This window comes from Eretmochelys imbricata, chromosome 5, assembly GCF_965152235.1.
Source record: "Eretmochelys imbricata isolate rEreImb1 chromosome 5, rEreImb1.hap1, whole genome shotgun sequence".
Classification (NCBI taxonomy): Eukaryota; Metazoa; Chordata; order Testudines; family Cheloniidae; genus Eretmochelys; species Eretmochelys imbricata.
In genome coordinates, this window is record NC_135576.1 from 105,069,508 (window position 1) to 105,086,183 (window position 16,676).

Below are 16,676 nucleotides of genomic sequence, written 5' to 3' on the forward strand. Positions count from 1 at the left end.
TAAAGGTATGGTTACACATGGGAAAAAGTATTGTGTTTTATGTATTAGTGAGAGGAAAGAAGTTGTGTCCAAACTGGCTAATCTTTGGTGGCTTCAAATGTGGAAAAGACAGCACAAAACACACTTTTTATTGAATATTTTTAGTGTCTAAATATGAAAGTTTTGGTTTTGATGAATATAACCATTGGCACTCCTTGAAAGTTCTGAATGAAGTCCAATGTTGAAATAAATTTGTGGGGAAAAAAAAGGAAAGAAAGAAAGAAAGAGGAGAAAATGGATCCGTCAAATACTGCGGAAAAGCAGTAAAGAAAAAAAATATCAAAAATACAGTCACAGCAGTGAGCAATGTGGAGTGAACAGAAGCTGCAAAACACACACACACACAGACGGACTCTGGAACAGGCTATGACAGCATCACAGACATGGACAACACGCTCAGTAACACAGAAAAGAGAAGAGGAAGAGAAATTTTTACCTATAAATAAATAAAAAAATAGTGTGAGAGAACAACTCTGGGCGTTAGTGGAAACAGTAACGAGACCCTACCTGATCGTAATTGTTTGATACGTCCATTGTTGTTGCTTGTGTCAACAGGTAAGAAATCTTTGAACCAAGTTATTTCAGGATCAGGATTGCCGCTGGCTGCACATAACATAGTGGCTGTGCGAGTGCGTTCGACCACCTTCAACTGGGGGCCCATATCAATGGTGGGAAAACCACGAGGAATTTGATCCTCTGAAAAGGAAAAAAAGTCTGGTTTTATAACAATCTTTCACATTTGTTATATAAAAACTCATACGTGTACAACATACAGGCCCAGATTCATAGCCACAGCTCCAGCTGCTTTGCATTGAAATGGCAGCTAAGGTCTTCCAGAGTAGAAGGGGGTGAAGCAGAGAGCCATGCACTCCACGTGATCCTCAGATGCTGTAGTGGCTCCTATGGGACCACAGCAGCCAGCATAACTAAGAGCAGCTCCCACTTGAGCTGTTCTATATTATGCCAGGTGTTGTCAGCCTAGAATCAGAGGAGCATAAAGGTGCTCAGAGACAGCTTTCCATCAGATATACCCTGTCTCAACTTGGCATAGCTGAGGATCTGGCCCGCTATGTATTATGCACATTCTTTAAACACCCAATCATCTGTGCAAGGTGAGGCATTATCATACCAACACTGTTCCTCTTGAATGTGCCCTCTTTAATGTATGTAGAATGTTGACTAGTGGTTAGGGCATTAGCCTGGGACCTGGAAGACCCACGTTCAATTTCCTCCTTTCCCTGTGAGTTTGGGCATGTAATTTTGACGCTGTCTCAATTCCTCATATGTAAAATGGCAATAATAGCACTTTACTACCTCAGAGGAGTGTTATGGGGTTGAATACATTAAAATATTTATCAGGAGCTCAGGTACTGTAGCTAGGATAAATATATAGAATAATCATTATGATTTTGAATGTATATACATAGTATCTTTCATACAAAGCACTCAGATACTACGGTAATGGGCGCGGTGTATAAAATCCTAGGGTTGAAACCCTGGTCCTACTAAAGTCAATGACAAAACTTCTGCTGACTTCAATGGGGCCAGGATTCCACTCTCCATACACAGATCCTAGGGGAATTTTATGAAGTTTATTACACCTTAAAGATTGCCTAAGATGGTGGTGCTTAAGCCCTGGTCTACACTGCAGGGGGGAGGTGTGATCTAAGTTACGCAACTTCAGCTACGTGAATAACCTAGCTGAAGTCAACGTACTTAAATCGACTTGCCGTGGTGTCTTCACTGCAGTAAGTAGACTGCTGCCGCTTCCCCGTCGACTCTGCCTGCGCCTCTCGTGGCACTGGAGTACAGGAGTCGATGGGAGAGCACTCGGGGGTCAATTTATCACGTCTAGACTAGATGCGATAAATCTATCCCCGCTGGATCGATCACTGCCTGCTGATCCGGCGGGTAGTGAAGACATACCCTGAGTCTGTATTAGGTTAAGGCTAGGGTTTGGGGTTCAAGTTCAAAGCTGAATCAGAACTAGAGTAAGATTTGGATTCAATGGTGCTGAAATCTCATGAGGTGTTCTTGAAGGAATCTGTCTAGATTCTATCCAAAATAGAGCAAATCTCATGAGGCCAATCATAAGATTGCAGCTATACCCAAACCTAAAATAAAAAGGACTAAATGTGTGAGGAGAGATTAACTAGCAGGGATTTTATTCTGGACCCTGAGCCCTCTGAAATCTGAGAAAGTTCACATTCCATGTTGTGGATTTGGCTCCAGTTCATCTGTAATATATATTAATTGCTTTTCCCACTTCTGGGGTGGAACACAAAAACTATTTAATACAACACAGCTAAGCTGTATACCAGTAGTTGAGCATAACTAATTTAACATGCTTGGAGAAGTTAAATAGATAATATGTCATAATCCAAACAGGAATTTACTTATCTTACAAAAAGTACTGTGGGATCAGGATTGCAGTTTTACATATCAATCAAATGACAGCATCTTCAACATTGCCTCTCTACTAAGGGCGTCATCCTAAAACGTACTGAACATCTTCAATTTCCAGTGAAGTCTGGGAGTTGTAGTTGTTCAGCACACCTCAGGATAAGGCACTAAGAAAGTAGAATACCACCTGCTGAATCATTAACATTACTTTTTGTAGCACTTGGCCTTTCCCTATAGATTTCCAATCTAAAAAGTGATTTGGAATAATCAAAACTGATGAAATCACACCTTAAATTAGTAAATCTGCCATTGTTTCCTTAAATTAGTGAATCTGCCACTGTCCTTTAAACAAAGGACACATGCTGTAAGATGCTCTTTCTGCCTGTGGTCTCGTATCCTGTGCCTAAACTCTGAATTCTTTGGGGCAGGGACTGACTTTTATTATGCAGCTATTATGCATAGCACAATGCATAGTGCTGCTCCCTGATTGGGGCCCCTTATGCACTACTGAAATACAAACAAATAAAATAATAATAATAGGGCTGTTGATTAATCACAATTAACTCACGTGATTAAATGTAAGAAAATTAATCACAATTAAAAACATTAATCGTGATTAATCACAGTTTTAATCACACTGTTAAATAGAATACCAATTGAAATTTGTTACATATTTTTCTACATTTCCAAATATATTGATTTCAATTACAACACAGAAGATAAAGTGTACAGTGTTCACTTTATATTGTTATTTTTATTACAAATATTTACACAGTAAAAATGACAAACAAAAGAAATAGTATTTTTCAATCCATTTCATACAAGTACTGAAGTGCAATCTCTTTATTGTGAAAGTGCAACTTACAAATGTAGATTTTTTTGTTACATAACTGCACTCCATAATAAAACAATGTAAAAACTTCAGAGCCTACAAGTCCACTCAGTCCTACTTCTTGTTCAGCCAATCCCTAAGAGAAACAAGTTTGTTTACATTTACGGGAGATAATGCTGCCCGCTTCTTATTTACAATGTCACCTGTAAGTGAGAACAGGTGTTTGCATAGCATTTTTGTAGCTGGCATTGCAAAGTATTTATATGTCAGATATGGTAAACACTCATACGCCTCTTCATGCTTTGACCACCATTTCAGAGGACATGCTTCCATGCTGATGATGCTTGTTAAAGAAAAAATTTGTTAATTAAATTTGTGACTGAACTCCTTAGAGGAGAATTGTATGTCCTGCTCCATGCTTTTACCCACATTCTGCCATATGTTTTGTGTTATGGCAGATGATGACCCAGCATATGTTGTTTGATTTAAGAATACTGTGACAAAGTTCCTGCTCTACCTTGGTGGGTCTTTAGCTTATTGGCGGATTTGCTCACCTTGGAGCTTCACGGCAGCCCTCAGCTTGGCCGTTTTTCTGAATTCACAGTCCAGGTCAACTCTTCCTGTGTCTGACCAGGAGTTGGGAGGATTTCAGGGGAACCCGGGCCCGCCCTCTACTCTGGGTTCCAGCCCAGGGCCCTGTGGAAGGCAGCTGTCTAGAGTGCCTCCTGGAACAGCTGTGCGAGAGCTACAGCTCCCTGGGCTACTTCCCCACGGTCTCCTCCCAACACCTTCTTTATCCTCACCAAAGGACATTTCTCCTGGTGTCTGATAATGCTTGTACACCTCAGTCCTCCAACAGTCAGCGTTCTCACTGTCAGCTCCTAGTACCTCTTGCTCCCAGCTCCTCACACACACACCACAAACTGAAGTGAGCTCCTTTTTAAAACCCAGGTGCCCTGATTAGCCTGCCTTAATTGATTCTAGCAGCTTCTTGATTGGCTGCAAGTGTTCTAATCAGCCTGTCTTAATTGTCTCCAGAAGGTTCCTGATTGTTCTGGAACCTTCCCTGTTACCTTACCCAGGGAAAAGGGATCTACTTAGCCTGGGGCTAATATATCTGCCTTCTATTACTCTCCCGTAGCCATCTAGCCCGACCCTGTCACAATCTCTAACTTCAGATTTGACAAAACACCAAGATAGCTACAGCACTAGACCCAAGGTTTAAGAATCTGAAGTGCCATCCAAAATTTGAGAGGGATGAGGTGCGGAGCATGCTTTCAGAAGTCTTAAAAGAGCAACATTCCAATGCAGAAACTACAGAACCCGAACCACCAAAAAAGGAAATCAACCTTCTGTTGGTGGCATCTGACTCAGATGATGAAAATGAACATGCGTCGGTCCACACTGCTTTGGAATATTATCGAGCAAAACCAGTCCTCAGGTTGGATGCATGTCGTCTGGAATGCTGGCTGAAGCATGAAGGGACATATGAATATTTAGCACATCTGGCATGTAAATAACTTGCGACACCAGCTAGAACAATGCCATGAAAACGCCTGTTCTCACTTTCAGGTGACATTGTAAACAAGAAGTGGGCAGCATTATCTCCTGCAAATGTAAACAAACTTGTTTCTCTCAGGGATTGGCTGAACAAGAAGTAGGACAAGTGGACGTGTAGGCTCTAAAGTTTTACATTGTTTTATTTTTGAATGCAGTTTTTTTTATACGTAATTCTACATTTGTAAGTTCAACTTTCAGAATAAAGAGAGCGCACTGCAGTATTTGTATTAGGTGAACTAAAAATACTATTTTTTTCTTTACAGTGCAAAATATTTGTAATAAAAATAAATACAAAGTGAGAACTGTACACTTTGTATTCTGTGTTGTAATTGAAATCAATACATTTGAAAATGTAGAAAATATCAAAAAATATTTAAATAAATGGTATTCTATTATTTTTTAACAGCGCGATTAATGGTGATACATTTTTTTAGTCGCTTGACAGCCCTAAATAAAAATAAATAAGGTTCAGAGTGTGAGCCAGTTTTTGAGCTTCATATAGCTGTGTTGTTTTGTTTTGTTTTTTGTTTTGTTTTTTGCAAGTTCTATGAACTCATTCCTTCCCTGTGGGTGAAATTCAACCCTGTGGAGAGCCCTATGTACCACTTAAGTTCCATTTCAGGCATCACTATAAGTCTTAGGAGGGACGTAAGTGATACACATACATTGTGTTGGGTCTCTGCACGGCAGTGAATTTCAGTGGAAGAGTATGTGATAATATCAGTGTGTAGAAATGGGGTTTTCATCTGAGTGTTTTGTGGGGTGTTAGGAGATAGAAGGTGGGGATTTCAAAGGAAGCTATGTGAGTTAGTCACCCCTTGAAGTTACATGGGAGTTGGATGCCAACTCCCTTGGGTTCCTTAAAACCCCAGCTGGAATGTATTATATAAACAGCAATGAAACACACAGGTTTCTAGGTACCTGATAGTCTAGGAGGTAACACTGGAAACATAGTAGGGACAGAGAATACCTGACAAATCAGGCTATGTTAATTATAATAATCTTTTGGAATTACATCAGCTTGTTCTTTACTGTGGTAAAGGTTTAACAGATGTTTTTACAATTATAGAGCTGCTCTTTGTCTCAAAAAAAAAAGTGAAAAAAAATCAATAGCTACTATATAATACATGCTTTATTATCAAATGCCGTGCTTGGCAGCTATTGACGTGTAATTTTTTACGAGACTAAAATAATTTATTAGGAATTGTCCAATGTTAACTACATTGCTTTCTTTGTACAAAAATTGTGTGATCTTTTTAAGTAATTTCAGTAAAGCTTTCAGCACCTTTTGAAAAACTTACATCTGGTTATCCTTGAATACCTGACAAATCTTCGCATTCTCCAGTGACAGATATCTCCCTAGGGCTATTTAATCACTGGAATCATGAATACATATAAATATTGCTCTGGTACAGTAGTCACTATTCTCCTGCAAGTTTCCATCTCTCTTCAGAGCCAATATCTCCACCAATCAGCAATGAGTGTCAAAGGCTTACAGTGCTGAGGCACTTGCTATAGGCTCTTACCAAAGAAAACTGAATTTAATAATTATTTATCAGATGTGAAGCCTTTACCTTGGGAATAACTGACAAGGTTTGACTTGTGCAATGCAGAAAGCACTCTAATGCATTTGCATGACCTTTCTGTTCCTTCTTGGCTCATAAAGAACACTCCAGAGCTGCTTTTTCATATACACAAGTGCACAACAAAGATAATCTATCTTGCATATTAATAGGATGGAGTATGTAAAGAGCTTTCTTTTCTTATTTTTAATAAGGGTAATTAAATTCCATCCATCCCCCTTATGCACAGAACCTCTTTGAATGCACTGTCTTCATTAAATTTTCATGAGAAACATCACAATGTAACAGATTCGAATAGCCAGAGCTGTTATACTTTGACAGTTGTGGCTTGTTTCCAATCTGGCTGTGAGGTATTTGGCAATAAAACCCAGTATTCAACATAAAACGGACTGGGGAAATAATGAAATTTCTAATTGGAATGCTTATCTCAGTGGGTGTAGTTCATAAGATGTTAATTGCTTTTTTCTTCTCTAAATTTATTATTGATTTGTATAAAACTGTCTTTCCAGTTTGATGACATCAAGTTTGATAGATCATCCATTGTGCTATGTTGTAGAACTGAGAATCAAATCAACAAATGACTGTTAGCCAACATAAACTTTTACATAAAAAGTAGCTATTACAAATTATCAATATATTAGTCGTTTTAAACATCAACATGAGGTGCAAAGAAAAAGTATTTTATCCAGTTCATTACTGTGCTCATTAAGCTTTAAACTGTAGTTTCATATTAATATTCAATCATACTGAATTAGCTCCTAATTCATCAACAATTTAAATCACACTTGACCTTCACAAAGCCATTTGGCACTGTCATTTTGAGAGGCCATTATAGGGCAGATTACTATGTCCTTGTGCTTAGTAAGTCACATAAGTAATACAGATTTTGTTTAGGATGACAGGTGCAATAAATCTGGAAATGCAGCTCATTCTTTGAATTTTGTGGAGGACAGACCTCAATATTGATGCAAAATATTAGTAACATTATTGAAATTTATTATCATTATTAGGTCATTATAAACTTGTTAGCATCTTTACTGAACAATAAGATATAACTACAAATATGTCATAGGATGCTTGAAAATATTACAATATCTGTGTATGATTTAATTAGTTATGTTATAAAATATTCAGGTTGATTGAAGAAATTGCAGAAGGTTTCTGCTTTCTGTGCCCAAGGACAAGTAAATGTCAGGAAGATAACCCCACCTTAGCCATAAAGCCACGTTTATTACCCTTAAGAGTATCTTACTCCTCATTGTTTTATCTAGACCAGAACATCTCCTTCTGTATAAGATACTGGTCTGGTACAATTGTAACCCTTATCTCAAGAAAACAAACCATGTAAAACATTCATGTTTTAGGAAAAGACCTGCTTGTGAAAAGGGATTGTGCTAGCAGAGCAATAAATCTAGGTGTAAAGTGTGCTTTTTACCTACCCAGAAAAACTTCCCAATAAACCTACACAAAGAATTCTAGAAATATCCTTGCTGAAACAAATTTGATAATTCCTCTAAAAACATCATTCAGAAAAGCCTCTACAAAAAAACATGTATTGTTGGAAATGTTTTAAACCTTTTTCTTTATTTCTTCTATATTGAGATGTCAAACACCTTTGTGAAATGTGTACTTGCAAATATGTTAGCTAAATGCATAGCTCCTAAGATAACTGCTGTATAAATGATACCACGTAAATGGTAAAATTCTTTATATGCCAATGTCATAAATATAAAGGGAACGGTAAACACCTTTAAAATCCCTCCTGGCCAGAGGAAAAACCCTTTCACCAGTAAAGGGTTAAGAAGCTAGGATAACCTCGCTGGCACCTGACCAAAATGACCAATGAGGAGACAAGATACTTTCAAAAGCTGGAAGGGGAGGGGGGAGAGAAACAAAGGCTCTCTCTGTCTGTGTGATGCTTTTGCCAGGGACAGAACAGGAATGGAGTCTTAGAACTTAGTAAGTAATCTAGCTAGATATGCGTTAGATTCTGTTTTCTTTAAATAGCTGAGAAAATAAGCTGTGCTGAATGGAATGTAGATTCCTGTTTTTGTGTCTTTTTGTAACTTAAGGTTTTGCCTAGAGGGATTCTCTATGTTTTGAATCTAATTACCCTGTAAGGTATTTACCATCCTGATTTTACAGACGTGATTCTTTTTACTTTTTCTTCTATTAAAATTCTTCTTTTAAGAAACTGAATGCTTTTTCATTGTTCTTAAGATCCAAGGGTTTGGGTCTGTGTTCACCTATGCAAATTGGTGAGGATTTTTATCAAACCTTCCCCACGAAAGGGGGTGTAAGATTTGGGAGGATTTTGGGGGGCAAGACGTTTCCAAACGGTCTCATTCCCAGTAACCGGAGTTAGACATTTGGTGGTGGCAGCGAAAGTCCAAGGGCAAAAGGTAAAATAGTTTGTACCTTGGGGAAGTTTTAACCTAAGCTGGTAAAAGTAAGCTTTGGAGGTTTTCATGCAGGTCTCGACATCTGTACCCTAGAGTTCAGAGTGGGGAAGGAACCTTGACAACCAACATGGAATCTAATGATCTTGTTAAACTAATTACTAATGTAAGAAGCTATTTAAATATAGAATATTTAAATTAATGGAGAATTAATTAATTATTAGCTATGCTCATGGAACTCCCTCACCCAACTAAGGAAGACAAAAAGAATCATCCTTCTAAAATCGGTTATAAAGGATCAACAATGTTGTTAACAACAATTTAAACTAAGAGTACTTTAATTTAAAAATATTGTTATGAGACTAAAATATTTTAGTCAAAAAATAGGAATGTTCAGACTTTTTGAAAACGATTTCATTTCCTATTGGACTTTAATAAAATTAAAGGAATATCTCAGAAAATAAATTTAAACTCTAACTTTAAAAGGCTACCTAGGTTTTCTCGATATAAGAACAAAGGCAATTTCAAATACTGCATGTTCATTAAACACACTGCATATTTAGAAGCTGAAGGTGTCATCTAAGCCAACCCTATAGACTTTGAGCCAATAAAAAGTGACAGCAACCAGCTCTGATCTAAACAAGTCTAAAAGAGGTGTTTTCGTAATTTCATGGAAATAGGAAGGAAAACAGTATAAAAAAAAAACCCTCTGAAGTGAACACTCCTCACATACACAACCTTTGCTACACAGCATACATAGCAAGCATTCCACAACTCATCCTGTCCATCTTTAGAAGCAGACTACCGCAAACAGCTAAGAAGAACTGAGAAGACAAGAAGACAACCCAAGGAAAACTGCCCCAAAATTTTAAAATGGATTTGAGCGAGAAAGTTAACTAAAAGATTACCAAGGGATTAAATTTAAAAAGTCTTGTAATAATTTTTTGAGTCATGGAAATGCTGTTGAAACTTAAAATATTTACTATTTTCCTGTGAATGACCACATGGTTAGACCATGTGTTACTGGAGACGAGACAGTGGCTACATTTTGATAAAGAAATAGTGGGATTTAATTGGATATTCGATTCTTCATATCTGTAGTTGTCCTATTTTAAGACATGCTTAAATGGCTTCTTCTAAGTAACTGACAAATATTTTCTTCAATTTCATAGGATTTAGTTAAGATTTCTTACTTTGCTCAAGTATAAACTGTATTGTTATTACTAGTAACCAACAGGACACATTTTTCCTTAAACAAAATTATTTTGCCCATTTGCAAAATTTCGTAGTTACTGGTTTATTGATAATTTTGGGGAAAAAAGACCTTTGTTTCAATTTACCAAGATAAAAATGCCAAATCAAAGGCGGGTCCACTTATAGAAGCTCTCTACAGAAAAAAAAACATACAAAAGAAAATGTATTCTGTCACCTGTGTTGTTTTGTTTAATGTTTTCTTTTCCTTCAGCAATAAAAGAGCCATGGTTAATAACTGTCATTATTTTGCTTAGTCTCAATCACGGTGTTTCCTGAAGTATGGAAAAGAATCCCTGTGACTAAAATTGTGAAAGGCATACCTCTGAGCTGGCAATAAGAGATACTGTTAGTAAGAGCTGGCCTGCCATTTCTTGTTTCTCTGAACTAAATATTTTAGTAATTTAAAAAATATAATGACTTTGTGCCCAGCAATTTAAAATTACCCCTTTTTAACCCATAATTTCTTAGGTATCTTAAAAGTTTGAGCTGATTTTAGACTACACATTCCATTATAGTTCAGAAAATTGTGTTAATATAACTTCTAATTACTGAAAGAGTTCTATACATGAACTGTTCACTGAATATAGGACATGAACAATATAAAGAGCATTTACAAAGGTTGTTTATATATATAGTGCCCACCTTAAAAAAGGGAAGAATGGGAACCTGGGGAACTACAGCCTCACCTCAGTCCCTAGGAAAATCATGGAGCAGGTCCTCAAGGAACCATTTTGAAGTACTTGGAGGAGAGGAAGGTGATTAGGAACAGTGAACATGGGTTCACCAAGGGCAAGTCATGCCTGACCAACCTGATTGCCTTCTATGATGAGATAACTGGCTCTCTGGATATGGGGAAAGCAGTGGATGTGATATATCTGGACTTTAGCAAAGCTTTTGATACAGTCTCCCACAGTATTCTTGCCTGCAAGTTAAAAAAAGTATGGATCGGATGAATGAACTGTAAGGTGGATAGAAAGCTGGCTAGATTGTCAGGCTCAACAGGTAGTGATCAACGGCTCAATCTCTAGTTGGCAGCTGGTATCAAGCGGAGTGCCCCAGGGATCAGTCCTGGGACTGGTTTTGTTCAACATCTTTATTAATTATCCGGATGATGGGATGTATTGTATCCTCAGCAAGTTTGCAGATGACACTAAGCTGTTGGGAGAGGTAGATAAGCTGGAGGGTAGGGATAGGGTCCAGAGTGACCTAGACAAATTGGAGGATTGGGCCAAAAGAAATCTGATGAGGTTCAACAAGGACAAGTGCAGAGTCCTGCACTTAGGACGGAAGAATCCCATGCACCGCTACAGACTAGGGACCGATTGGCTAAGCAGCAGTTCTGCAGAAAAGGACCTGGGGATTACAGTGAATGAGAAGCTGGATATGATTCAGCAATGTGCCCTTGTTGCCAAGAAGACTAACAGCATTTTGGGCTGCATTAGTAGGAGCATTGCCAGCAGATCGAGAGAAGTGATTATTCCCCTCTATCTGGCACTGGTGAGGCCAAATCTAGAGTAATGCATCCAGTTTTGGGCCCTCCACTACAGAAAAGATGTGAACAAATTGGAGAGAGTCCAGTGGAGGTCAACAAAATTGATTAGGGGGCTCGGGCACAGATTCACGAGGAGAGGCTGTGGGAACAGGGCTTGATTAGTCTGCAGAAGAGAAGAGTGAGGGGGGATTTGATAGCAGCCTTCAACTACCTGAAGGGGGGTTCCAAATAAATTGGAGCTTGGCTGTTCTCAGTGGTGGCAGATGAAAGAACAAGGAGCAATGGTCTCAAGATGCAGTGGGGGAGGTCTAGGTTGGATATTAGGAAACACTATTTCACTAGGAGGGTGGTGACGCACTGGAATGGGTTATCTACAAAGGTGGTGGAATCTCCATCCTTAGAGGTTTTTAAGGCCCAGCTTGACAAAACCCTGGGTGGGATGATTCCGTTGGGTATTGATCCTGCTTTGATCAGGGGTGTTGACTAGATGATCTCCTGAGGTCTCTTCCAATCCTAATCCTTTATGATTCAGTGATTCACAATATGAACTCTTATGGGAGAATCATTTGAAACTGTCTTGCATCGTTTCACACTGCAGTTGTTCTCCTTGCATAGAAAATATCAAAAGTATTTCGATAACTTTTCCAGACATATTCAGTTTGTCTATTTCACATATCCCAAATGAGCATGTGCAATGAAGAAGAGAAAATTAAAATTCATAGAAAAGTTGTGTATAAAAATCAAGGCAGTATTGACTTGCTCAAGCAGCACTTACTCGTTAGATGAATCATATTTTTCACAACAATGGAAATATGAAAGTTCATATTTTCATAGAGGTGAACCTTTCTTGAACTTTTTTCAGAGTGTTAGGTGCAGAGAGATATATTTGTAGAAGATTGTAATTTAAAGACATTCCCTCATAAGGCACAATATTATGAACATAGAAATTCAGAGATGTGCTCTAGAGGTGGGGATTGGGAACACCACATGGTTGTGTACAGCAGTTCACCAGAGACTCTCTCCAGTTTGTTTTATTAATGTTTTATTCCTTTCTCATTCATTGTTATTTAATGAACCCCAAGATTGTTACATGGTGTCGGAAGTGCTGAATGAGGTGGAAACTGCAGTAATTTTGAAGTTAACTCCTATGTTTGAAACTGAAAGCAGAGAAAAAGGGAGGCACCAGAGAAGACTGTGGAGCACCAGGCATAGAGTCTTTTCCATGTATTTGGTGAGCAGAGTAGTATCTTGACTAGCTTAAGAAGGGGGGGAAAAGACAAAAATGAATGTGTTGCAACCTCCATCCAGTCTGCAATGGTCAGGCAATGTTGCATAGAACTGGAAAAAAAATCAGAGATTTGAATTGTATTTAGCAGCAATGGGGGCAGAGGAAAAAAATGATAAAGTGAAATCATCAATCCTGTTTCATGTTGTTGGGGAGGAAGCAACTTAACAACTTTAAGTTAGAAGAAGATGAAAGCGTGTAAGTAAAATACTGACTAAATTTGAAGAACATTGCATGCCACAAAGGAATGAAATTCTTTGACACAGAAATGTTTTACATGCATGCAAAAAATGGATGATATCATAGAGCAATATGTCACAGAGTTAAGGAAACTTAGTAAAACATGTGGTCAGAGACAGAATAATTTGCGGCATTAAAGACAATGTGTTAATAGAAAGACTGCTCCATGAAGGAGGCTTAACTTTAGAAAAAAGCTCTCCAAATATGCAGGGCAGCAGAAATGGAAAGCATGAAGCTGAATTCACCAGAAGGTGTTATCCATTTATTAAACACAAAACAATATAACCAGAATAGGTCAAATCAAAGAGTGGAATGATGCACTAAGAAAACCATTTCTGGGGGAAGACTGGGTACAGATGGTCATGTGAATGGTGTGGATCACAACATGGCCCCAAACAGTGTGTTGTCTTTGGCAAACTCTATCATAAATGTGAGAAAAATATTCATTTTTCAAAATGCTGCAGATCCCAAATGAAGAAACGTCAAGTGAATCCATTTCCACAAAGGCCTAATGAGAAGGTAGGCACTGATTTATTTACCTGGCAATCAAAGGATTATTTAATAGTTACAGATTATGATTCTCTGTATCCAGAAATTTGCACACCACACAGTACTAATAGTACTAATTGATAGCTGGCATGAAGGGAATCTTCTCCAGACATGGAATTTCAGATGAAGTCTTTAATGATAACGGGCCGCAATTTTCCAATGCAGATTTTTGGCAATTTGCCAGAGATTGGGACTTTCATCACAAAACATCAAGTCCAAATTACCCCCATAAAATGGATTTGTGGAAAGGTTTATATAGTCAGTAAAGAACCTTATGAAAAAGACTTTTGACAGTGGGGGTGATTTGTATAAAATGTTACTGGTTTACTGAAGTGCACCTCTGTAGAATGGCTTTTCTCCAGCTCAGCTGTTAACAGGAAGAAGAATCAGATCTAATTTACCAATTATTGATAGTTTGCTGAAATCTCAGGACAATGAAACAAAGAAGATGAAAGAAAATCAGGAGTGGAAGCAGAAAAATTATTTCAATAAAAGGGCCTGGGATCTCAGTATGCCTGAGGAATCACACCTCAAATACTTGGGACCAAAAGGGTACCATTAAAGAACAGCTGCATCCAAGGTCTTATGTGGTCCAGACAGACCAGGACAACACATTTTGATGTAATCGAAGGAATCTTCGAATAATCTTAAAAAGTTCCAACACATTGACAACTGATGTGGACTCTGGCATTTCCCATCTGACTGATCCTTTATCATTGACACACAAAGGAGAAACAAGAAAATAACTCAGACTCTAATGAAAGGCTGATAAAGAGAAGATCAGAGTGGGAGATTAAATGTCCTGAAAGACTCACAGAGACTAGTTAACCTGCCTAGAGAAGGGGTATTTGAGAAAAAAGGGTGGTAAAGATTCACTCGAGCGTGATGTGCTAGTAACCTCTTCTCTCTCAGTAGTTGACACATTGTGTTTATGGAAATGTACTACATGGGGTGAGAATGTAATGCATGTTATTAGATCATGGTTAGCTGTTTTTATATATGTATTTGCGTTAATTTGTTTTTCTTTAAGAGGGAAGATGTATAGATATGCTTGTAGAAGATTGTAATTTAGAGACACTCCCTCATAAGAAAGAATATTATGGACATGGGAATCTGGAGATGTACCCTGGAGGCCCGGGTTGGGAACACTGCATGGCTGTGTGCAGCAGCTCTCCAGGTTGTTTTATTAAAGTTCTTTTCCTTTCTCATTCCTTTCTCATTCATTCTAATGCAAGGATAATTCCATTCTCTTCTAATATCTGAACTCTGATGTTCCCACTGCATTATCTTAGAGTAGAGATGATATAATAATGGATCTTGTATGACTTTTCTGTTGAAGTCCTCTCCAAGAGTCTAGTATCCCAGAGAAACAGTAAAGTTTATTGTTTTTTTCCAGCAGCAGTTGCGTCTTTCAGCAAGATGGAAAATGATTATCATCATCTTGGCACATAACTATCCAAATTGTTCCATCTTTTCAGAAGAGGCAGATACTTTACAGTGAACAGCAGGGGTAGCATCAGGGGTATCAACATGAATTACAAAAGACAACTGAGGTGATCCTGGCAGTCATATCCCACTACTGTCTTGAGGAGCAAGTCTTTTGTGACAGACTTCTCTGTGAAATGTACATTGTGCAGTAAGACGTAGTCAAAAGCAGGGATACACATGCCGTCCGCATTCAAATGCAATACATCATCTGCAATCCACCACCCAAGTCAAGTGCATATTCATGTATTAAGGATGCGTTCTGGGCAGAAAATTGTGCAGTGAGTCAGGGATTGCATCTGACACACAGCATAGAAGATCTATAAGAGAAAAGCTGCAATTCAACTCTAATTTGCTGAACAGTGGACTACAGAGTATGGAAATTGCTCCCCCTTGATATTCTTCCAGGTTCATTCTTACCCATATTTTAAAGAACAACTGAATGTCTTTCACAAGAGCTTTTTCCTTACTGTTTGTTTGTTTTATTACAATCACTGTTGCTGACCCAGTCTTTCTAACCCTATCTTTCCGTTGTCAGACGTCATCTATTTCTTCTTCTTATCTGAAATTGTTATAAAGGTGTGTTTTATTACAATATTAATAATATTTTGATTGTACTTAATATACACCTCCAATAAGAGGGTTGGAAGGTTCTTTATAAATAAAATTATGTTTATTACTACCACTACTTTTAAGGATTAATAAATACATGTGTTACTGTGTGGGCTTTTTGCAGGAGTCTCAACCCCAAACAAAATCAACTATTTGCATGTGGTGTGATGAGAAACTCTCTTTCAGACAAAGGTTGTGTGTGCATGTGGGAATTTAGGCACCAAAAGGTACAGACAGGCACTTCAGTAGGATCTTCAAAAGGACCTAAGTGCCTAACTCCCACAATGGGAGTTAGGTGCTTAGGGGTTTCTGAAAATCCTCCTAGACACCAACCTGCATCTTTGGGTGCTGTCATAAATATAAAGGGAAGGGTAAACCCCTTTAAAATCCCTCCTGGCCAGGGGAAAGCTCCTCTCACCTGTAAAGGGTTAAGAAGCTAAAGGTAACCTCGCTGGCACCTGACCAAAATGACCAATGAGGAGACAAGATACTTTCAAAAGCTGGGAGGAGGGAGAGAAACAAAGGGTCTGTGTGTCTGTCTATATGCTGGTTTCTGCCGGGGATAGACCAGGAATGGAGTCTTAGAACTTTTAGTAAGTAATCTAGCTAGGTATGTGTTAGATTATGATTTCTTTAAATGGCTGAGAAAAGAATTGTGCTGAATAGAATAACTATTTCTGTCTGTGTATCTTTTTTGTAACTTAAGGTTTTGCCTAGAGGGGTTCTCTATGTTTTTGAATCTAATTACCCTGTAGGATATCTACCATCCTGATTTTACAGGGGGGATTTCTTTATTTCTATTTACTTCTATTTTTATTAAAAGTCTTCTTGTAAGAAAACTGAATGCTTTTTCATTGTTCTCAGATCCAAGGGTTTGGGTCTGTGGTCACCTATGCAAATTGGTGAGGCTTTTTATCCAACATTTCCCAGGAAAGGGGGGGTG

The 16,676-nt window shown here is 38.2% G+C and overlaps 1 protein-coding gene across 1 annotated transcript in view; it reads right to left on the reverse strand.

Moving 5' to 3' along the window:
• The window catches only part of PTPRD (protein tyrosine phosphatase receptor type D), a 409,661-nt gene that overhangs the window by 195,280 nt on the left and 197,705 nt on the right, over nt 1-16,676 (reverse strand). The window contains exon 4 of the mRNA XM_077816430.1: nt 547-735. Within this exon, the coding sequence (XP_077672556.1) occupies nt 547-735 (189 nt within the window). The remainder of the gene's footprint in view (nt 1-546; nt 736-16,676) is intronic.